Source organism: Furipterus horrens, unplaced genomic scaffold (genome assembly GCF_987537825.1).
Source record: "Furipterus horrens unplaced genomic scaffold, mFurHor1.1.pri manual_scaffold_4, whole genome shotgun sequence".
Lineage (NCBI taxonomy): Eukaryota > Metazoa > Chordata > Mammalia > Chiroptera > Furipteridae > Furipterus > Furipterus horrens.
Genome location: NW_028327174.1, coordinates 30089343 through 30113966, shown reverse-complemented (window position 1 = coordinate 30113966; position 24624 = coordinate 30089343). Strand labels below are relative to the sequence as shown.

Sequence of the window (24624 nt, the reverse complement as noted above, 5' to 3'; positions counted from 1 at the left end):
AAAGTTCTATATATATCAGTTAGATCCATGTGGTTTAGTGTGTTGTTCAATGCCTGTATATCCTTGGTGTTTCTTTGCTTTGATGATCTGTCTATTGTTGATAATGGAGTGTTGAAGTCCCCTACTATGAGTGTGTTGTTGTTGATATCCTTTTTGTGGTCTTCTAGTATTTGCTTTATGTATTTGGGTGCTCCTATGTTGGGTGCATATATGTTTATCAAAGTCATATCTTCTTGATGGATTGTTCCTTTAAGTATTATGAAGTGTCCTTCTTTGTCTCTTTTTATTGTCCTTGCTTTGAAATCCATTTTGTCTGATATGAGAACTGCTACCCCGGCTTTTTTTTCCGGTCCGTTTGCTTGGAATATTTTTTTATATCCCTTTACTTTCAGTCTGTGTAAATCTTTTGTTTTGAGGTGTGTTTCTTGTAGACAGCAAATATGTGGGTCCTGTTTTCTTATCCATTCCGTTACCCTATGTCTTTTAATTGGAGCATTTAATCCATTTACATTTAAGGTTATTATTGACGTGTATTTATTCATTTCCCTTTGTACCTCTGTTCCTCTCCTCTCTTGTTTTTTTCTTCTTTTTTTCTTAGAACAGTCCCTTTAGCATCTCTTGCAATGCTGGTTTGGTGGAGATGTATTCTTTCAGTCTTCCTTTGTCTGAGAAACTCCTTATTTCACCTTCTATTTTGAATGAGAGTCTTGCTGGGTAGAGTATTCTTGGTTGTAGGCCTTTGTTTTTCATTGCTTGAAATATTTTTGACCATTCCCTTCTGGCTTGTAATGTTTCTGTTGAGAAATCAGTTGATAGCCTTATCGGAGCTCCCTTGTATGTTATTTGCTGCTTTTCTCTTGCTGCTTTTAGGATTCTCTCTTTGTCTTGGAATGTTGCCATTTTAACTATGATGTGCCTTGGAGTGGGTTTTTGGGGGTTCCTCTTGATTGGAACTCTCAGTGCTTCTTGGACTTGCATAGCTTTTCCTCTCCTCAGGTTCGGAAAATTTTCTGTCACTATTTCTCCTATCAGATTTTCAATTCCATGTTCCTTTTCTTCTTCCTCTCGTATTCCGATGATCCTTAAATTATTTTTCCTAATGCTATCCTGTAATTCCCTTACATCTTGTTCATATTTTTTCAATCGTTTTTCATTTTGCTGTATTGTCTGGGAGTTTTTCTCTACATTATCTTCTAACTCACTAATCCGATCCTCTGCTTCGTTAAGTCTGCTTTTGACTGATTCTACTGTGTTTTTCAGTTCAGAGATTGTATTCTTAAGTTCTTCCTGGTTCCTGTTAACAATTTCTATGTCTTTTTTTATGCTGGTGTAGTTCTCTGCCAGTTCCCTGTAATTTTCTTGGAGCTGCTGGTAACTTCCTTGAAGGTTGTCATAGTTGATTTTAAGGATGTCAAGTATATTGAGCTTCTTTACCACTATTGTTTTGAATTCCATGTCTGACATTTGGGCTATGTCTATTTCGTCTATCTCTCTTTCTGAGGATTCCTCTTTTCTTTTCATTGAGGGGTTATTTTTGTGTCTTACCATGTTGGATTCTTTTTGTTTGTATTTATTTATTTATTTATTTATTTATTTATTTATTTATTTATTGGGGGGTAGTCTGCTTTGACTTCCCTCCTTTGTGGTGTAATATTCTTTATCGAAGGTCTGGGAGTTTCAGTGGTGCAGTCTCTTTGATATCCTGAGCCTGATGGTCTTGAGTTACCCTTTATGTCGTTTGTTTATGCTGTTCGGTTATATTTTAGATGTTCTTTGATAGGATCTTCCTTCTGGCTACTTGGTTGAGAGTCACTCTATCTGCTTTGTCTTGAGTTCTTTTGTGGATATGCTGTTAAAGACATAAACACACAGCCCAGGCAGGAGACCCACACCCTCAGAAAGTATCCCCCACTCTATCCTGCTATCGTTAGCCAACTAGCCCGTATTAATATAAATGTAAAGAGATTTCAGCTTTTATACTATAAGAAGAATAGATAAGAGTTGTTTTGGGGGAGGAAAAATATAATTTTTGATAGAGGGGTTGATAGATTAATAATAGTTGAGACTGTGCAAGCCAGTTAGTAATATTTACATTGTATGTTAATAAAAATAGAAGAAAAGGATAGAAAAATACATAGTATAGTAAGAAAGTGGGATTGTATTGTATTTGGGTTTATATAGTAATTATATTATATTATTTAGAGTGATAGGGGGGCTAAGCTAGACACACAAACGAATAAACCATGATTAAAGAGAAAGGATGAGAAGGTGAGGTTATATGCAACACGTTAGAGATAAAGTTTGTTATTATTGGAAGAGGTGAAGGAAAAACATCCCCCCAAAAAATCCCCAAGAAAATAGAAGAAAGAAAAGAAGAGAGAAAGAGAAGAAAATAAAAAATTTACCACAAAACCCCCCCTAAAAAAAACCCCAAAAGGGAAGAAAGAAAGGAACAAAGAAAGATAGAAAAGAAAGAATAAAGAAGAAAGAAAGAAAAAAGAGAGAAAAAAAATTAAAAAAAATATATATATATATACCCCCCAAAACCTCCCCCAAAAAAAACCCAGGAAAAGAATAAAGAAAGAAGGAAAGAAAAGAAATAATTAAGAAGAAAGAAAGAACAAGGGAGAAAAAATTTGGGAGAAAAAATTTGGAAAAAAAAAATCGATGTTTTTACTCCGTTTTAGCCTTGGTGTGTTGCCTTCTTTTTCTGGGTCCGCAGCTGGTCTAGTGTGGCAGGTCAGAGGTTCTTGTTTTTTGCAGGACTGGTGTGCGCCCCCGGTTGCCGCTATGGTGCGCGCCCGCGGTTGCCGGCACGGCGCGCTCCCTTGCTGCTTGCTGGAGCCAGTTGAGGTGCCCTTGCGCGCAAGCCCCTGCGCTCTCGGGCGGCCTGAGAGTTTGCCCCGCGGTTGGAGCCCACTGCTGCCGGGCCGCGGCGGTTCCCCGTTCGCGCCGAGGTGTCCCTGCCCGCGCTGGCGGCCCGAGCGCTTTCCCCGGGATTGGCTCCTGCCTTCGCTGGGCCGCGGCGGTTCCCCATTCGCGCCGAGGTGTCCCTGCCCGCCTTGGCGGCCCGAGCGCTTTCCCCGGGATTGGCTCCTGCCTTCGCTGGGCCGCGGCGGTTGCGCGTTCGCGCCGAGGTGTCCCTGCCCGCGCGGGCGGCCCGAGCGCTTTCCCCGGGATTGGCTCCTGCCTTCGCTGGGCCGCGGCGGTTCTGCGTTCGTGCCGAGGTGTCCCTGCCCGCGCGGGCGGCCCTAGAGCTTTCCCCGGGATTGGCGCCCACTGACCCCGGGCTGAGGTGCTTTTGCGCTCGCGCGCCGCCCCGTGCCCTCAGTCCCGCTGAGCCGAGCTCCGGGAGTTGGTCTCTCGCCTCTTAGGGCAGGGCCAGGGACACTTGTGCTCAGTGGAATCGAGCGTCCGTGGGTCGCCGCCTCCCGCTGTTCCCGTGCTGCAGCTGCCCACCTTCCCTCACCCGTCTGGGCGGGCACAAACAGAGCCTGCGCTAGTGGTCTGCTTTCCGGCCTGGGGCCCTGCGCCCACGGGAGCTGTCTAGGGGTGTCTGTGCACAGTCCTCTGCGTGTTCAGTGGGCCCTCCCTGTGCCCGTTGGGGCACTGATCTTATGTCCGTTGGGGAGTGTCTGAGGGACACCTGGACTCACGGCCCCGCACACCTGGGCCAGTGAATGAGAGCACTTCCCTATGTGCGCCCCCGGGACCCAATGGTAGGGTTGAGGAGTAGATGAGCGGGCCTCTGCGCCTGGGCTCCTCCAGAACGGCCTACCACCCCCAAACTTTCCTCCCGTCTCCACCGTCCACTAGAGAAAAATATAAAGGAGAATTATGTTCTCACTTGCCCGGCAGCACGCTGTCTCCTGTCCTTCAGCGCCAATGCCACTTGGTCGAGTCCCGTCTCTGCCAGCGGGCAGAGACCTGCTCTCCACCTGGCTCCTCTCTGGGGTAGCCTGTGGTCGCCAAAAATCCTTTGTGTGCTTCCCGCCACAGCTCGGGCAGCCGCCCCAGTCAGGAATCCCGTTTCGTCCCCTTTTTCTCCGCTATCCTCACTAAACAGGTTGTTCCCAGATGGATTTTCTCTAATCCAGCAGTGCCTTGGCTCAACTCCCGCCAATGTCCAGCTGCTCACTGAGATGTTCTGTCTGCAATTAGACCAAACTGCAGACGGGTCTCCGGAGCCTAAAACCGCAACCTCTCCTCACTCCTCTGCCATCTTACCTCTTCTATAGAACATTTTTAAGAGAGGACTTACTCTAATCAAAGGTATTCGACATTTTCTCTGTTAGGGGAGGTCAGAAAACAGGAAAAAGACCTACAAATAGACAGCTAGATCATGCAAATCAATGCTGCTGATGAATAAAGAGGTTTATCTGCCTTCATAATTTGGATTTAAGAGTACATAGGACAATTTCAAAAGAAGATTATTAATTGTCATAGTTTTCTTTCTTCTTTTATTTTTACATTTTTAACACTTTGGATTCTAAAATTCATTGACAAAAATCAGTTACATAATAAAGGAAAGTTTTGTTTTGTTTATTTTTTTCACTAAAGGTATAAAACCTAGCCCTGACAATAAGCCCAAGTACAATAGAATTTTTTTAAAGAATTTTTAATTAAGAAAAAATTTTTTAAAGATTTTATTTATTTAATTTTATAGAGAGAGATGAGGGAGGGAGAAATATCAATGTGTGAGAGAAACATCTACTAGTTGCCTCCTGCACGCCTCAAACTAGGAACATGGCCTGCAAACCCAAGCATGTGCCCTGACCAGGAATCAGACCAGCGACCTTTTAGTTCACAGGCTGATGGTCAATCCACTGTGCCACACTACCCACGGCACAACAGAATTTTTAAGAAAGACTGTTCAGCTCTTCTGTTTACTACTAACAATGCAGTCATGTGTTATTCGGCAGAAGCTTTCAGGTGTCCTAACTTTTGTTTCATGCTGCCTCTGATAAGGAAAATTATTTTTCAGTTGAATTAGAGAGTAAGACCCACAGCAAGATTTTTGTTAGAAGAAATTACTTAAATCTTGGTTAGGATTAAGAAACACAAAAACCTGTAATCCTAGTAAATGTTGGGTTATATAAGAGATACAATTATGAAGTAACATTATATTTTGTATATTAAAAATATACTCATAAATAAAAAATCTCATGAGATGGTTATTAGTCCAGGAGAAGGTACAGCTATCGTTACTCCCTGGATGGAAAGCATGGTGCTGACCCCCCTTAGGAAATAATTTTTTTGTCCTCTAGTTCTCTTTATCTGTGTTACCTCTAATAGGAAAGAAAAAAAGTCCTGTCCTCAAGCCTGCCACTGTATAAGCCCAGTGGAGTCTGGACAAGATAATGGGAAATTATGCTAAGTCATGTGGGGGCTTAAAAACCAGGAATGTGAAGAAAGCTGTTAATATTTTTTTGAATGAACAAGATGATTTTTGTTATTTCTCTGTTTAATTTATTCTAGTTTAACTTAGTTTTGTATTCCATTCTTCATATTGCTGACAACTTCATATTAAGCTACCATAAGCCTATGAGAAAATTAGTGAAGTTTCTGTTGTAATTCTTTAATTTACTCTTTGGTATTATTATCAAACTTTATAAAGCAGTTTTGAGGAGAATACTGATAGTTAATGGCACTATATTTGATATTATTCAAGTATTGATATATTATATCATTTTTGAGAATAGTTATGCAAACATGATATTGAAGGTTGTAGCTATTATTGTAGAAACATTAAAGAGGAAGAATGAGAGCCATAGCAAGAGCCAGACAAAGATAATGGAATATTTTAATCAACAGAAAAAGTTTGTGATACAAAATTAAGTTGAATGCTAAGTAAGTTGCCAAAGTAATATAGTTGACCTATAAAAATAAATTTTGTCTTACTAGGAAAGTTATCTTTCTTAATCTTGCAATATGTCACAAGGTATAACATCCTGATTGCTTTGTTCATTAAATTTAACTTTTGTCCAGTATACTCTTTTGGAAAAGTATGTATATTTTTCATAGAGTCTAAATTCTTTGTTTGTTAATATTCTCTAATGTCTTGCTACTTGAAAGGTGAACAGTGGATCATGAGCATTAGCATCCCCCGAAGTTTGTTAGAAATGCAGTTTTGGGCACCACCACAGACCAACTAAATGAGAATGTTTTTAAACAAGATCCTTGGGTGACTAGTGAATATGGTAAAGTCGGAGTACCCTGGTTTAACAAATCAATATAAATGTAGATAAATGTGTAATTTGTGCCCATCTATCTATATATTAATCTACCTACCTACCTATCATCATATTTATTTAGATTAGCTCCCTTTTCAAGATTTTATGTATTACTTTAAAATCCTTAGTAAAGACAAGTGAGTTAAAAAAATAGAAAAAAAATAGAACACCACAAATATACCATTGTCAAGATGTGAAAAATATGCTGACCATTGATATTTTAACTGTGATGACAAAAGGTTTAGCTACACCCTCAAAACTTGATTGGTTGGGTAAGTAGTGACTTATTGTGACTGTTTTAAATGACAAATATACCATCTGGAAGACACAAAGGAGTTTAAATATGAAGTATTTACCCTTATCTAATCCAAAGTAAATGCAAAACTGCTAAGAGTAGCAACTGCCTGTAATTTATCTCTCTTTCTAAAACAAAACAGATTAAGAAACATAGTTCTGATAACATAAGGAAAGCTTAAAATGAAAAATGTTTCTACATAAAAGTAATAGTTTTTTGTGAGAGGTATATTTTTATATTAGTTCATTATATTTTAACAACCATATATTTTAAATTTATTAAGGTCCACACTTAACTGAAACTCAAAGCAATTCATACACAATGAGAAGACTAGTAGAGGCTTAATACAACTTTTACATTTGGAATTAAAAATTACTAAAATGAAACCCTAAGGCTCATTTGTAAAGTAGAAAATATATTAAAATTTTAATTTTTAAAAAGTATATAAATTGAAGTTAAGGGATTAATTTATTTCTCCAAAGCAATAGTAATAGGGCATAGCATTACTCACAGTGGGTAAATTTGTTTTGGTAATAGTTATTTGCTTAAACATTCTCAAAATTCCCCAAAATTAATTTTTGTTTAATCAGAAATCTGGAAATGACATTGAAAGCCCACCTTTAATGATTCTAATTTATCTTTATTTAGTCAAGTCATTTCTAAATATTTCCTGGTTAAAGATTTAAAGAAAATTTAAATGTCAGAAAATAAATGTCCTATAAGTTATGTTTTCTTTTTCTTGTGTTTGACCTAGTGATAAGTTATGTTTTTTTTTCTTGTGTTTGACCTAATGATGTATACCGAATTATAAACCCATGGTTAGTGCACAAGTATGTGATCATGATCCCTGTAACCTTTGTTTTTAAGTTGCCCTTTATCATGTCATAGGCTTTGCTATAGACTGGAAACACTGAGGGCTGCAGAGCCAGATGACCCTGTGCTATCCTTTGTTCCTTCCACATTTTATGACTTTTAGGAAGTCATTTAATTTCTCTCAGCCTCCTTCTCCCCATCTGCAAGATGGGAATAATTGTGTTTTTCTTATCTGAAAAATGAACGGTGCTACATATGAAAATTCTAGCTTTTACCAGTTAAGTAGTTTCTGTTCTTGCTTTTGTGATTACTATCATCATCTCCATGCCACTTCCTTCAACATCCCTACTTTTAGCAGAGCTCCATTTTTCAAAAGCATAGTTATCTTTCTGGGTATTAAAATTTTTAAATTCATGTTCATTTCAACGTCTGCTGGTCTTTGTCACTGGGGAGGGAATTTTTTCCTTTAGAGCACTACTAACCTCTCTATGGGACATCCTGAAACCATCTTCTGTCATTTCCTCCTGGAATTTGGTTCACCACTGATCTGTTCTGTGCCTTCAATCCTTCCCTCTTTATTGGCATTTTCCGTCAATTTATGACTATTACCAGATGTCTCTTATCCACATTCTCCAGATCTCCAGGCCAATTCACCACAGCACATGAAACCCCATCTTTCTCCTGGCTTTTCTCAGCACACATTACTTTTGATAGAGTAGTCTGCATATGTGTTTTTATTTATCATCTTCCATTGTTCTTAGCTCATTGCGTTCTTGCCTTTTTCTCTTTCATTTTACTAAAGCTACTCTTATGAGGGTCACCAACTAACTTCCTAATTGTCAAATTTAATGGGGATTTTTTCAATCTTCACCTAATATTTATTTTCAGCATTGAATGGTACATTTACTTGGTATTTGAAGCTTTTGCCTTCCTTTTTATGAAAAACACATTTTCTAGGGTGTCCTACAATTTATATTGCTTTTTCTCAATTTCTTTTTTGTGCTCCTTTGCCTCTTTCCATTTTTTCAAATATTGACGCTCTCAGGATACTTTTTTTTGTCACTTACCCTATGTAAGTAATCTTATCTATTTTGAAGACTTCATTCCTTCTTAGAGGCAAGAATTTCCTAATCTAGACCAGTTTTCCTAAGACGTCATCTACTTTCTTAATATCGGTGCCCCCTTGGTACTCAAATACTCAACATGTCTCAAGCTTGATTATTTTGCACCCCCAAAAGTTATGTTTCTCTGACATCTATATCATTGGGATTAAACTCACCATCGAACCTAGTCATCATCATCCACTTCTCCCTCCCATGCAGTCCCACATATTCAGTCACCAAGTACCATTAATCTCATCATTTTCATGTACTTGTTTTAATGCCTCCTGTTTAGTCCCACTGCCTAGACTTTAGCTCAGGCTCTGTCAATCTTCCATAAGTTCAGTAAATGGTCTCTTTACTTTACTTTCTAACTCTTTTTAAGCATACATTATTATTTATACTGTCATTTACATGCTTTTTTCCCCAGAGAAATAAATTATGTTCTTATTCTCCTAATAGCAAAAATGCAAGTTTATAGAAGTTTTGTATTTTAAAAAGAATTATTAAATATTTGTATTATAATTCTTTTTTCAAGGATAACTACCCTAACATTTTAGAGTATAGAATTTGATCTTATATTTCAAGTAGAAATATACTTCTTTTAACAAAAATTACTATATTAAAATGTGGTTTGAAGAGATATCTTGTCACCTTTAAAAATTATATTTTTATATCAAGATATGATGCTATATTTTATTAATCTATAAATTCTATGCCATAGTATAATAAAATTATGTTCATGACTTATTTTATCATTATTTGAGAGTACTATTAGAAATTTAGTTTTTGTGCTGTTTTTTCTTTTGTTGTTAAAAATCAGGCTAGGGTAAATATATTTTATATGTAAATATTTTTGTACAATTGATAAGTGGCTATTATTATTACAATCAAATCTAGTCAAATGCTCTTGATGAATTATAGTACTATAAGTACTGGAGACTAAAATATTACTTATTACATTATTAACTTCTATGTGTTACCTGTGTTCCAGCTATAGAAAAACTTTATGAACATATTTCCAAATATTTATGGACATATTTTTAGATAAATTGCAAAGAAATAAAGCAAAAATATCTGATTGATTTAGATATGAAAAAAAATAGTAATGAATATCTTGCATATTAAAATAAATTAGTACACACAGGCTGTTATTCTCAAACAGTAAGAAAATCCTTGATATATACATATCCTTCAATTTCCATTAGGAAATAAATTACTATAATTAACCTATTCTAATACTTGGCAACTTTTAAATTTTAATAAAACCCAAGCAAATGAATTTTTAATAGAAATATATGATCATTAAAACATTTTAGAAATCTATTATGTTTATGTTAGCAAGAAAAAAAAGAATAGGATGATGTATACAAAATTTTTAGCAGTCAACTATTAGCTCTCTAATTGTAGATGACTTATCCCTGCAAAACATTAATTAAGTCAAGGTCCACATTATACTTTTCCAAAATTCTGTTCTTCAATACTTTTGCTTTTGAGATGCTTCCTACTGGTAGTGCTAAATAAATACATTTAATAAAATTTATTGTTCTTTGCATCAAATGTTTGACATCAGCCAATTTCCAGATGTACATTTGGAAACTTGCACATTCAGAAGATGTACTTTAATGAAGATTCAGTATCAGACTGCTTACTTAAGTATTTCTCCTTGCTCACTAGATATATTGTCAAAACCATATTTGTTAGTAGAAGAAGCAGCCTAGTCATTGAGTGTTACAATCTTCAGACGTTCATAGAAACACAAAGAGGAAATGTAAATGGCAATACACCTTATGAAATGTTTTATTCTTCATTTCTTTCCTGTTTAGAAGTATGCAATTGCAGTAGAGAAATATTTAATTTTTTATGGTTGTATTATATTTTCAAGTTTGGTCCTCAAAGAATTTCAGGAAAATAGATACTGTGATTTCTATCAAATAAGTATTTGCAGTTGCCATACTTGAAAACAGGCCTTTCTCATTGTTTTAAAAGCTCCCTGAATACAGAAAAGAGGAAGGTGTTTTTAAATGTACTATTCTATGGAAATGTTACAAAAATTTATTTACCTGAGTTTTATTAAAATAAGAAATCTGCCAAGTATTAGTATAGATTAATTATAGTCATTTATTCCCTAATGGAAATTGAAGGATATGTATATATCAGGGATTTTCCAACAGTCTATGTATATTTATATAATTTATTTTAATAAGCAGAATGCTCATTATTATTCTTTCTAACATCTAAATCATTCAGATTTTTTAAAAGTATTTTTTAATCATACTCAAACCCTATGACTTTTAAAAATCAGTATTTAATCAATGTACCAATATTCCAAATTAAAAATTATTTATTACAAAAGATTTTTTAAAAAAAATTGTGATCAGTACTAATAAGCTTAATTACAGGTAGGGTTACTTGGTTTTCCCAGGATTTTCTTGATGTCAAAACTGAAAGTCTCATGTCTTGGGAAACTCTTAAGTCCTGGGGATACTGAGAAGGATGGTTGGTCATCCTAGTCACAGATCAATTAAATATATGTTGCCATCACCACATAAAATACATGAGAGAATCAAGAATAAGAATGTCAATATGACTTACACAATTTTCAATTCACTTTAAAGGGGCCAAAATTGATTTAATTATTCTGGTTAGGAGAGTACAGTGTTTGTGCAAAGCCTGATTAAAGAAAAAAGTAAGTGCTGCTTGACATAGATTATTACAATGATCAAAATTTGTCTTTGTAAGCTACTTACTTCTGTAAAAATTCTTCATAGCCACATATACTTAGAAGACAATCTTTGTGGAATAACTGGTCATTTGTACAAAAATGTAGAATTTCCGCAATTAGGTCTTTGACGAGACAATTAGCTAAAAACAAAGGTGAGTAATAAAAAGTTAATAAGAGCTTATCATATCTTGGCTAGGAAAAAGTTCTTGAGGACAAAAAATGATATGCATATTGTAATCTGTTGTAACAGGCTAGTTTCATTAAGAGGAATTAAAATGAAACGCATCTTGTTTATTCCATTAGATTTGGAGATATTTTTGAAAAATATTGTTTGCATTTTCTTTGATTAGTCTGTCTTCATATTACATAATGGAGCTAGGTATTGCTTTCCTGATGTTAAAATCTTTAGTACATTGTAGCTGTGCATAAAAAATATTCTACTGTGGTTACCCTTAGGGATTGGGAGATGCCAAAGAGATTACAACGTGAGTGATAACTGACAAGCCAGGAGTTTAAACTGAATCTGTCAATTCCAAAGGCTCTACTCTTAATGCTTCTAACTCTCCAAAGCTGATTCTTTTTTCTTTCCCAAGTAAAAGCCACCCACATTTCTGTCTTGGACAACATTATTATAATCTTAATGAACATGTGGTTTCTTTCTCTCCATTCTCTGGGATTCAAAGTGTAAGTATACTAAAATGTAAAGGGCTTTATCTTCTCATATCTACATTCCGTAATCCACTCCCTAAGTTCCTACATGTATATGCCATTTAATAGTAAGCACAACCGTGCTGCCTTGTTACAATATGTGTTTATGAAATATTTTCATAATTATAAATGATAAATAATATGGGATTCATATCTTATCATAAATGATAATAATTGAAAATTATATATATATACACATTTTTATTTCAGTTAAAGCCCTTCTCTTTTATATATTCAATATTCCCTTGTGAAAGTTGAAATAAGTAAAACAATTTCAAAATAAAGTTTGAAATGCACATCTTGCTTCCGAAAACTGAACTGTGTGGACTGAGCCAGACCTTTGAACTGAGCTAGAATCAAGATTCTTTAACAAACAATTTTTGGTAATGCCCACAAAACAGTAGACACTCTATAATGATTTTGGACTCTCTCTCTACCTGAAGATAGATTCAGTAGCCGGTCATGTATAGCTAAATAGTAACTGAGGTTTATAGTACCAATAGAAATTCTTCTTTCACATGTAATTATTTATTTCCTTTCCTCATAAAACCCCTTTCCTTCACTCTGTAATCAGGACACTATTTAAGTTTCTGTCTGACTCTCTGCTTCCTAACTTACATTTCTTTGATCACAAATAAACAATACTCTCATTTTGGCTTTTGAATTTTAAGTTACTATCCCACTTGAAATTCCTTTAGTCTTTCCTAAAATTTTTCTGTTTCTATCTAATCAATAAATTCTCTTCTTATTTATTCCATTCACTTAGAATAATGTCCTTTATTTGCTTATTTATTTATTTACCACCCCATTACTGCCAATCTTTTTTAAAGAATAGATAACTTCTGCAAACAGTTTTCCATTACCCTTTAATCTTCACAAACTGACTTCTACTTCCAATATTTTGGAGATTAAATGATCTCCTAATAGCAGTTCCATCCATGCATAATCTAAATCTTGAAAGTAGTGCAAGTAAAGAGACTGGTTCTAGAATGACTTCGGAGTTGGAAATAAAAACATAGGAATCAACTTCCTTGTTCAAAATACATGGCCCTCTAGAAGGATTCTGTTTCCTCAAATTTGGGAAAACGGTTCTCTTTAGATGAAAACTTCTTACCCATGTCCTTCTCTTCACTATCTAAATTTTATTATTCCTTAAGTTTCTAGCAAAACCTCTCTTTTATCAAAGTCATGTTTGATACTGTGGACAGAAAAGGGACCATATACTAGACCTGACAAGCTCAGGGGGGGCCAGCATGGCAGGCCCTGCAAGATCAGGTACCAAAAGTAGCCACATATGGTCTGAACATTAAAATTCTTTACTAAAAGTAGGTCATAGCAGGTGGTCATGTCCTAGGTCTGTAGCTTCCTTAACAATGATAAATCTTCACCTCAAATGGGCCTGTCTACAGTATTGTCTTTTTGCGTCCAAAATAACATGCTTTTGAAATGCCGTAGTAATCTCCTTTTCAGCTCCCCTAGGGCACATCCACCACATCAGAATATCATCTATATCTCTTTTTAATTTTCTGTCTCTGAGACTATTGTGTATGTGGGTTATTTTACTCTCTCATGTATTTGGGGGTCCTACATGTATGTAAGTCATTAAATTCAGTCACTTTCTCTTTTAAATCTTTTCACATCTATTTGATTATTAGACCAGCCAAAAGAAACTAGAAGTGTAAAGGAAAATTTCTTCCTCTCCAACAGAGTTTTGGCACCAAAATTATTTTAAAGTGAACACATTTGAAAATTATTTGACCTTCTTTTATCTGACTAAAACAGAGACTCCCTAAAATACAGCTACCATTCTTTGTTTTGTGGTAGTTTTCTGCAAATTCCAGGAAGACAGACAGCCTGCCATTAGCATGAAGCAAGCAATGTAACCCTCCATTCTTTTCTATTCAAGATCTAAAGCACCCCCCTCAAGCGCCCACCCACACTTCTACATTAAGTTGGTATAAAAACCTCTACCTCTGGGTATTCAACTGGAAATTTATTACTGAATAACTCTTATGCATGTGTACATAAGCCTTGTCTTTTCTCTGTTAATTTCCCTATTGTCAATTAAGTCACAACACCAAATGTAAATAGAAAGAGGAAAATTTTTTCCTTCCAATGGGGGCATATGCTGCTTTGTGTGTTTTAATGAAAGTGTCCTTTCTCACCCTCTAATTCTTTCTCCTTTCTCTCTATTTCACCTATTTCTCCTTCTCCTTATAAATACTTTCAATATCTTTGAGGATACAGACATACTCTTTACCACTACACATCTTTAACATTAAACACAATGACCTAATCACTTTACTGTAACTTCTCATAAAGTAAAACAATTGACTCTGGCTTGCCAAATCCAACAAAGGAATATCTGGAGAGTGGTAGGGAGATGCTGGAAATCAAATATTGTAAATTGGAAGAACAGAAGTGGTTTCCCTAGTTCACAATTACTTTCTCTCCTGCAGCAACAGAAGCCAACATGACCCAAGCCATTCTGATTGGATCAAGTAGCAGAACTGTTGATCTTGGCTGTGCAATCAGAATACTGCTTTTAGAAATTTGGAACTGCATCCAACAGAGAGATTGAAATTTCTTTAGGTAGCTGGCCAAATAGCATTTAAGCTAGAGAGCTTGGCTTTTAATATGTTCTGGAAAAGCAAGGGAAGTGAGTCAGCAGAAAGCAAAAGAAACATGAAAAGCAATTATACAGAGAGGAGATGTGGTGAGAAGTATAAAGAAATTTTGGACTACTTGTTTATCTGTGCCTTAAATATATTTTCAAATTTTTGCTGAATTGCTACTTTTAAATTATGTAAGAAAATACTATATTATTTTTAAATGTTTATTTTTGTTTCTGCTTAAGCCAGCAGGAGTTGGTTTCTGTTAGTTTCCAGCCAGATAGTCCTATTAATATTCCAACATATTGTCATATTTGTAGTCACCTGTACTGAGAGTGGACTAGAGTAAGAAAGAAAATAGAAAAATAGTAGTAATAGTAATAATAATGTCAATGAGAAAACATTAATTGGGTCATTATTTATCAAGAATCACTAGCTGATATATAGAGACTTATTTAGTAGCAACTAAATTGTGTTCAAAAAATTAATATTGTTTTACAAAACAGTTTATTATAACCATGAAATAAAATATTAAGCAATTTTAAAGACATTCTAAAACTTCAGAAAAATAAGAATTATCTGGTAAATTTAATGAAATACTGATCCCTGGTATCCATTCCCAGAGACGTTGAGTCAATTTAATTGAATGATTATGCTGGGCTCTACAGCACTAACATAGTTCTATGTACCAATGCCTATTCTATCTCACAATTTATTTATATTTTAATGCAATAGTTGTTTCTAATGCATTTTCATTTATATATTCAGCCTTTATATAGAATCTTTGAAATTTGTTCTTTGTTTTTAATATGCTAAAAGTTTGCTCTACTTGCAATTAGGTTATAGCAGGAAAATAAGGTGTCCTAGGTTAGCTATGTGAAGAGTTCTTTAAAACAATAGCTAAACAAACATTAACAAAATGTTTCCAGCTGTTTTCCTCTTACACCACTTCAGGGCCAAATGCTAGCTAATAATACTGCTTTTAATGATTTCCATTGGTGGACTCAAGGCTATGAAGTGTATACCAGCTTTATGTAGATTTTTATGCTTATTTGCAAGGTTGCTTACCATGTGGCATAAAATGAAGTCGTTGTGTTGAATTACCAATAAAAATATTTATATTAAACTTAGTATTAGAATAGAGTTGATATGGAAATGCTGTAGTAGGGCTCCAGATCTTCCCTGAATTGGAATCAATGTCAGCTGCATGGTATGTTTCTCTGAGTCTGAAAAATACATGTGAAAATAATACTTAGGACAAGATTACAAGAAGCTGCATGCAAATGTTTGTTACAGAAGATTTTAAATATGAAAACAGCAGCTGATTTGTGGCACAATGCTACTAGATAGCCCAGATTGGTGAGGATCACAACACCAAAAATAACCATAAAACACTGTTCTTTAAGCTTTTCCAGGAGCGCCTCATTTGAAGCAATTAAGAATACATTGTCATTCATACAACATAAAAATTCACTCTGTACAATGATTACTTGCTTTATTACCATTGTTTTTGAAGCCTGGTCTCTTCCCCTTGGTTTTTGAAGCTGGAAATCACTCATCTTAATATAAGAACTTTGGTAAATAAATTTTGTTTGTCAGTTTGGTAAATACCATTTTGGATGTCTATTTTCCTTAAAATTTTGGATTTTACACATCTCTGGAGTTTACATAAATAAAAGAGTTCAAAAATCATTCATACATTCTGAACAATCACTTTTTGCTCAAACTGGCTAGATAATTGCAAAGCAGTTTCTACTTGGAGCCAGAAGCCTTGAGATTAATCCTGGCTCTTCTATTTAGTAGTTTTATAGTCAGAAGCAAATTATTTGACTAGTTTCTTTGCACAACTGAGGATATTGGTATCTATAGTAGTCCCCACTTAACCGCGATTTTGGTTTCAGTTACCCCAGTCAAACACAGTCTAAAAATATTAAATGGGAAATTTCAGAAATAAAAAATTTCTAAGTTTTAAATTGTCTGTCCTCTGAATAGCGTGATGGAATCCTGCACTGCTCTGCTCCATCCACCTGGGATATGAATCATCTTTTTTTCCAGGGTATCCACCCATATGCCACTTAGTAGCCTTCTCTGGTATCATACAAACTATTGGGTGTCTCAGTGTTGCGTTCAGGTAATCCTTATTTGTCTCAATAATGTTCCCCGAGTGCAAGAGTAGTGATGGTGGCATTTTAGGTATGACAAAGAGAAGCAAGCCATAAAGTGATTCATTTAAGTGAAAAGGTATGTATACATGGGGAAGACATAGAATATATAGGGTTCAGTACTCTCTGCAGTTTTAGGCATCCACTTGGGGGGCTTGGAACATATATCCCTAAATAAAGGGGGACTGCTATACCACAATTTAGAATTAAAGTGTCAAGTTCCTAGTAATAGTTGTCAGCTTATTACAGTGAATAGCATATTCCTGAAGAATCAATATTGATATCTTTAAACACCCTAACTTAGGAATCCAAATTACTATTTATTTATTTTATTGGATTTATTGGAGTGACATTGTTTAATAAAATCATATAGGTTTCATGTGTACAATTTTACAACACATCATCTGTATATTGTATTGTGTGTTCACCACCTCAAGTCAAGTCTCCTTCCATCACCATTTACCCTCCCTATACCCTCTTCTACCTCTTACCTCCCCCACCTCCTTTCCCTCTGGTAATCACCATGTTTCACCATATTGTTGTCTGTATCTATGAGGTTTTCTTATTTTTATTCTTGTAAATTATCACTTAAAATTTTCTTTTGTGACCCAGATGAAGAAATTAAAAATTAATTTTTTAAATGAATTTGACATGCTTTGTTTTACATTTTTGTATGTGTGTCTTTCAGTTCTTCTAATGTGGTTATGAGTTTTATAGGGCAGGAACTTTGCTTTTTTGTTTGCTCGCTACTTGAATCTTTCATGCATGAGCTATTTATTAGGCATTCAAATAGACTTTAAATTAATAATTAAATAAATGATTAAAGTTTTTAATCCCAAATAATGATTTAGTAGGGTGCTGCTATAACTGATATGCTAAAGTTTATTTGTATGTATATTTATTATATTTAAAACAGTTACAAGTGGATAAAAGTGAAGAGTTCTAAAATGTAAATGTAATAATTTTTCAAAACTTTCAGGAACTTTATCAATAGAAAGGATAGAATTATATAAATTTTAACTATTAATGAGAAATTGGTCTTAAGAAGTTCAGTTTTAGATTAGCAAAAAGGGGATCAGTGATATGTTTTATAATATCCTTAGTGAAAAAAAATTTTTTTCAATGGACACTTATGCATTTTTTCAAATTCTGACACCTCATTCAAGGTAAGATTAAGTCATTAAGATAAAGGCACTCTTATCATGCTAAATAGTATGTCCCAGGTAAGAAAGATAAATATATGCTAATTTGGGACAGAGCCATAGAGTTAGTACTTATGTCATTAAATAAAATATTAATTCACTACAAGTTAAACTCCCAACACATAGCAAGGGCAGGTCTGAAATTGTGAAACAATCCACTTTAATTAAATTTTCAAAAGAAAGAAATTATTTGACAACAAAACAATACCAAAATTTAATTAATTAATAAATTTGTCATAAATTTATACTTTTCATTGTTAAAGATTACTGAACATTTTATATAGCAAATTAATCAACTTCAGTAATGTTAAAATATACAAATTTATGCAGGTACATAAATTCCAAAATTTAATAAAATAGCAACACTTACTTTTTTACTTTGTCACAAAAGGAGGCCAGACTCATATTACTACCTTGAGGTACTTCAATTAGCTGAATAGAACAACCTATTGGCTTAAAATAAAAATTGTTTTATTAATTTAGTTTGGTGTGATGAAAAGATTAATTCAGTTCTATAATTTTTATCTTGTTTTAAAGATTTATTCTGTTTTTATTTTTCTAGATTTTAATGAAGTAATACAAATAAAAGTTGCATGAATCTTAAATATATAACAAGTTTTGAGAAATGTATACAACTGCTATATCAGTATTCCAATCAAAATATGGAACACTTTCATCAGTTTAGAAAGTTCCCCCATATCTGCTTTTGTCAATCTGTACATCTATTTGGCAACTATCATTATTCAGATTTCTACCACCATAGATTAGAGGTATCTGTTCTTTTGTTTCTGACTTCTTTCAATTAAATGATATATATTTTTAAAATTTACTTATGTTGTCACACATATCAATAGTTCATCTTTTTTATTATTGTTTAGTAGTATACTACTGCATGAATATTTTACAATGTGTTTATCTATCTTCCTGTTGATGGATTTTTGGGTTAAGTTTTGGGGTATTGTAAAGAAAACTATTAATTTTCATATGCAAATATTTATATGAACATGTGTTTTATTTCTTGTGAAAAAGATCCATAAATGGCTAAATCAGAGGGTGGGTATGTGATTAGCTTTAAAATAAATCATTTTTGCTTTTTGTATTTTGAATCTATTATTAGGTACTTCTGCATATGAATTTATTGTCTTCCTTATTGACTCTTTTATAATTATGAAATAAAAACTTTTCTTTCTCTAATAACACTCTGCATTGAACTGTACTTTTTCTGACATTAATAATCACATCAACTTTTGCTGGTTGAATGTTAAATTTTTAATTTCTTTTATTTTCAACCTAACTGTGACTTTGTTTTTTAAGTTTGTCTCCTGTAGACAGTAGTAAAGTATTTTATATTTAGTTTGATGATTTCTCCCTTTTATTTGGAATGTTTAGCCTATTCATATTTAGTATATTTATGGATATTTTTGGATTTAAGACTGCCGTGATGTTATTTATTTCTATTTATTTCTTCAATTTTATTTTGTTCTATTTCTTCCTTGTCTCTTTGATCATTTGATACTTTCCCTTCTCTCAAGGATCAAAGTCTTATACTGTTTGTGTTCAATGCCTGAAATCATTTGCTTCATATATTTTGTCTAACTTCATAGTTGTTTTCAGTGGTAAAGGAAAGCTTAATGCCTATTAAATTGTCATGATTAATAGTAGATGTTCCTAAAATTCACTGACTTTCTACTCAGATCACTTGAGTTGTTACCTCTTTCTGCAAGTGCCTCAGACAGAATTAGTAAACTCACCGTATCTGTTATTTTACTGTTACCTTTTTGTTTGTTTGTTTCTTTGCCAGTTAATTTGAGTAATATGCTATATGTTATTCCTGAAATCAGGCATCATTCATTTTTTCTTTCTATTTGTTATTCCTAGTTTATCATGTATATTTTAGGAATATGGTAAATTGTTGAATAAATGAAGAATCCTTTTGCCTCACCCTGTAAATTACAACTGCAATAATATTTCCTCTTTGTACAATTTACTTCATTTCATGTGTTTCAATACTCAGCATAAGCAGAGAAAAGTTCAAATATTGTACAAGAAAATATGTCATTACTAAAATGAATGGAAAACTACTAATGAAACCACTAAGATGGATTGCACAGTGATTATTTAATTTTCTACTCTTGGAATGATCCCAACACAACCTGTCTGCCAACAGTATAATTTAGAAACCTCTGAGTAAAAGGGACATTTCTCCTATTAATAATAATCTAAAGTTTTAATTCATGATAATGTGACTCAGAATCTAAATGTAATGAAATTTATGTGTTTTTCAACTTCTAGCCAAGATGGAGGCCTAGACGGACACACTCCATTTCCCTCCACAACTAAGAAGGAATACAACTACCGCAAAACCATAAATAACCAGAAGTTCCAGAAAATAAAGCTACATGGAAGTCCAACGTATGAACTTATAAAGAAGTGGTGCTTGTCGGAATGGGTAGGAGGCGCGAAGCCAGGGCAAAGAGGTCAAGCTGTGCTGGAGGCGGCAGCTGCAGCGATGGTGGTGGTATGGTGGTAAACATAGACACCCGTATTTAAAAGGAGACGAGAAGTGCCTGGGGAGCACCCCCGGCTGCAGACCAAACCAGTCAGCTCATTATTCCAATGCCAGGGAAGGCAGACCCCCATTGCCTCAAACTGTGAGGGCCGTAGGGCATGGGGATGGAGGAGGAGGCTCCCAGTCTCTCAGCAGAGAGTGAATGGCAGGAATTCATCTCAGACCCCTACTCCCACACAAAATGCCACAGCGTGGTGAGGTGGGTTGCCTAGTTGTGATGAGTGTACCGGGCTCCGCCCCCTATAGCATAGGAGGTATGACAGCCCTGCCCAGGAAACAAAGGTAAACACAAAACTCTCAGGATGACACAGATCATGATAGAGATCCCAGTGACACAGCTGACCAGCCAGCAAATATCTAATCTAATGAAGCAGCAAATAAGAAAGCTTTCAGAGGCACAGTTCAGAGCTTTGGTTATAAGAACGCTTACAGACATAACAGCAGATCTTAAACAAGATGGGAAAGGAATGAAGGCTAGTCCTGCTAAAATGAATAAAAACACATATGAAACTAGTGCTGAGGGAGATAAAACCAGGGGTCAAATCAAGAAATTGGAATATAGGGAAGGAATAAACAGTCAACCAGTGCAGAAAGAGGAAACAAAAAGTGAGGAAAATGAGGAGAGGCTCAGAAACCTATGGAATAGTTATAAGTGGGCCAATGTTCGAATCATAGGATTGCCAGAAGGTGAAGAAGAAGAACTAGAAATTGAAAAATTATGTGAAAAAAATAATGAAGCAGAATTTTCCTAGCTTGGGGAAGGAAATAGATTTACAGGTCCAGGAAGCACAGAGAGTTTCAGAAAAACTGGACCCAGGGAGAACCACACCAAGACACATTATAATCAAAATGTCAAAAATTAAGGATAAAGAGAGAATCTTAAAAGCAGCAAGAGAGAAGAAGAGAATTACATACAAAGGGGTCCCAATAAGACTATCAGCTGATTTCTTGAAAGAAACTCTGCAGGCAAGAAGGGACTGGCAAGAAATATTCAAAGTAATGAAAAGCAAAAACCTACAACCCCGATTACTCTATCCAGTGATGCTGTCATTCAGAATGGACAGGCAGAGAAAGTGCTTCCAGGACAAAGTAAAACTTGAAGGGGTTCATCAGATCCAAACCACTGTTATATGAAATGTTAAAGGGGCTGGTTTAGGAGAAAGAGGATTAAAACTATGAACATTAAAATTAAAACCATATCACAACAACCAACAACAGAAGCTAGGGAACTGAAACAAATGCAAACTAAGTAGGCAATGAGAGTGTGAAAAAATTATAGGTATGGGGAACATAATGGGGGAGGTCAGCAGAAAGGGAGAAATGGGGAAAGGGAGAAATGGGGAAAGGGAGGGAGATGGTGTAAGAATTAAGAAGCATAGTAGGAGGGAGTGGAGTAGATAGGAAGATATTGAGAAGAACTATATGCACAACCAATGGGGATGGACCAAGGTGTGGGGGACAACTGAAGGGAAGAGGGTCACTCAGTGGAGGGGAACAAAGGGAAAAGAAATTATGACAACTGTAATAGCATAATCAATAAAGCATATAAAATTTATGTGTATTTCTGTGTGTGTATGATATGATAGAAAATACTCTCATTGAAACCTCCAACTGTGATATTTTGATTTAATAAAATGTAAATACTATAAAATTTTATTTAGAATTGATGAAATGGGAGCTTAAAATTACACTATAAAATTATATTTTCTTTTTCTTAGAAAAAAGGTATTAATTCAGGAGCACAGAATTAATGAATAATAAGAAATTGTTTTAATCATAATATTAATACATTTCTTTTTGATAGTTACCCTCATCACTAAATTAATCCAGCATGTTATTAAATTATTCATATTTATATTTTTCAGTCAACATATCTGACACATACCTCTATGTTCTTTGGCCACGAACTTTCCCACATCCTAGGTAGGCAGAAACTTTTGAAGAGCATGGAAGGAGATTCCGTGGTGTTTGTATTTCTATTCCTTTTATTCTCTTGTTTTGGCATGAAGTCAGTTGAGAGGGACGGATATATAGAAGGAATGCTACTTTCAAATCCTATATGGTAGTGATGATTTTTATTTTCCAATTCCTTTTGTGAGTTACCTTTATCCAAATGTGGGGATGATGGAGCTAAAACATTTTCTTTTTGGGAATTAATTTTATCCAAATTAGTGGATGATGGGACTAGAATATTGTATCTGTAATCATCAGCACCATGATGTTGTCCTATGGGGTTTCCCCAAGAGCTTTCTTTATTCATGTTTTGAGGATTTGATAGCACAGAAGGCCTAAAACCAATTACTGCGGTATTCCTAACTTGGTGACAAGAGAATTCTGAGCTTTCAGAATTGAATTCATTCAAGGTTATTTGCTGTGTTCCATCTAATGAATGCTTTTTGGAGTCCCAGTTTGGTGAACCAGGCATAAAAACAGTGTTTTCTTCTATTTCACTCTGATAGAGTGGAATTTTATTATTGATTTCTCCTGCTAGCTGATCAAAACCCAGACTGACTTGGCTAGGAAAAAGGGTTTGATTTACAGGATGCAATTCCTGGTGCTCATGCTGCTCTTCATGTGATTCACTGGAATTTAGATCTGTTTTCCAACAATATGCCATTTTCTATTTCATAAAACTGAGAGGCTTGACTCTGTTGCAAATAACTTCTTAATGATATTGTAAAAGAAGAATGGAATTTCCCTAGAAAAAGCATAAGAGGAAACAAAAAGTTATTTGGTTAATTAGTAATAAAAGCCTGCAAGAAAGAATTCTATATGATAAATATAAACTATTGTTTTAATGTTTCTCTTTAGCAAATTAAATAATTCCTGTGTAATATAAAACTTCATCAAGGCTCATGACATTAAAATCTGAGGAGAGTATTGATTCATAAAACTTCTGTGATAGAAAAATAAGTTCACCTCAATTATGACAGGAGATTCATGAATCAATCCAAAGTCAATATTCCCCTTTGTATTCTTTTTGTTATTGAAAATCCACTTGTCTATATCATCATTTCCTTCTGTATTCAACCATCTATATGCATGTTAGCATGCTAAAGTCTCTTTCTTATTAGCTAAAGTGTCTTCTTTATTAGTAATTACTCTTGCCCTAGACATGGTCTTCTCCCCCCCCCCCATAACCAATCATCTTATAAGATTGTTAAACCCTTTCTTTTCCTCCCCAAAACTTTATTAGTAATTGCAAACTTCTTGCACCACTTCTCCAAAATGACTTTCATTAAGCTCATCTGTGAGCTTCATGTCAGTAAATTCAACTGACATTTATCAGTCTTTGTTTAATTTATCTCTGCAACATTTGACTTTGTTTGCCATGCTATTTATTTTAAAGTTCCTTGCTTTCCTATGTTGGCTATTCTGACACTATTCTCTAAGTTCTTTTCTGTTCGCTTTCTATAAAAACTCCTTTGCCTAATATTCATTTGTCACTTGACTCTTGTCAGAGGTTTTCTTCTCAATTACTCTCTCCTTGCCAGTTATTTTATATCTCTTGTGGTTTAAATGACCATTTATATGTCAATGACCCCAACCTAGACCATTTTTATTATTCCTACTCAACATATTTTCTTGAATTTTTTAAACCTCCAATAGAAAGTCCAAAAATTAAATTATAATTCACCCAAGCACCTGTTCCTATTCTAGTGCACTCTGTGATAGAAAATGGCCCAACCATCCACAAAATTGCTTACAACAGAAGCTAGGGCTTCATCTTTGAATCTTCCCTTACCTTTATTCTTCTATTTCCAATAAACCACCAGTTCTTATAGAAAACCTCTCTTTCTTTCTCTGTCTACTGCTGCCAAAATCCTAGTTTAAAGCTTTCATTTTCTCACCTGCAATGTTATATTGTCTCTGAATCTACATCAACATTTTCTGCAATCTGTTCTTGTACCTTATAAACATTTTAAAATATTGTAATGTTATATTTAAGAGTGTAACCCAGTAGCTAGGGGACTGCTTTCTCCAAGACAGAACTCCTGGAAGAGGCCATTGTTCCTCTTCTGAACCTTCTTGCAACAGAGCCACAAAGTGTGGAAGATACCATATCTGATACTCCATCAACCTGGCTCACAGTGTTTGCCCTTCCTTGGATAGTCCCTGAGACTTCACCTCACCTAACTTACTGGCCCACACAAGTGATTAACAGTGGCTTTTCCATATGAATGACTTGTTTTGGCACATGCTTC

The 24624-nt window shown here is 34.8% G+C and overlaps 1 protein-coding gene across 1 annotated transcript in view; it reads right to left on the bottom strand.

Annotated features, from left to right (window-relative positions):
- The window catches only part of PIK3C2G (phosphatidylinositol-4-phosphate 3-kinase catalytic subunit type 2 gamma), a 283426-nt gene extending 260368 nt beyond the window's left edge, over positions 1-23058 (bottom strand). The window contains exons 1-4 of the mRNA XM_090275472.1: positions 22305-23058; positions 18221-18303; positions 15555-15712; positions 11192-11306 (exon numbers count right to left, since the gene is read on the bottom strand). Coding sequence (XP_090131598.1) covers positions 11192-11306; positions 15555-15712; positions 18221-18303; positions 22305-23036 — 1088 coding nt within the window. The 5' untranslated portion in view covers positions 23037-23058. The remainder of the gene's footprint in view (positions 1-11191; positions 11307-15554; positions 15713-18220; positions 18304-22304) is intronic.
- Between the last annotated feature and the right edge of the window lie 1566 nt (positions 23059-24624).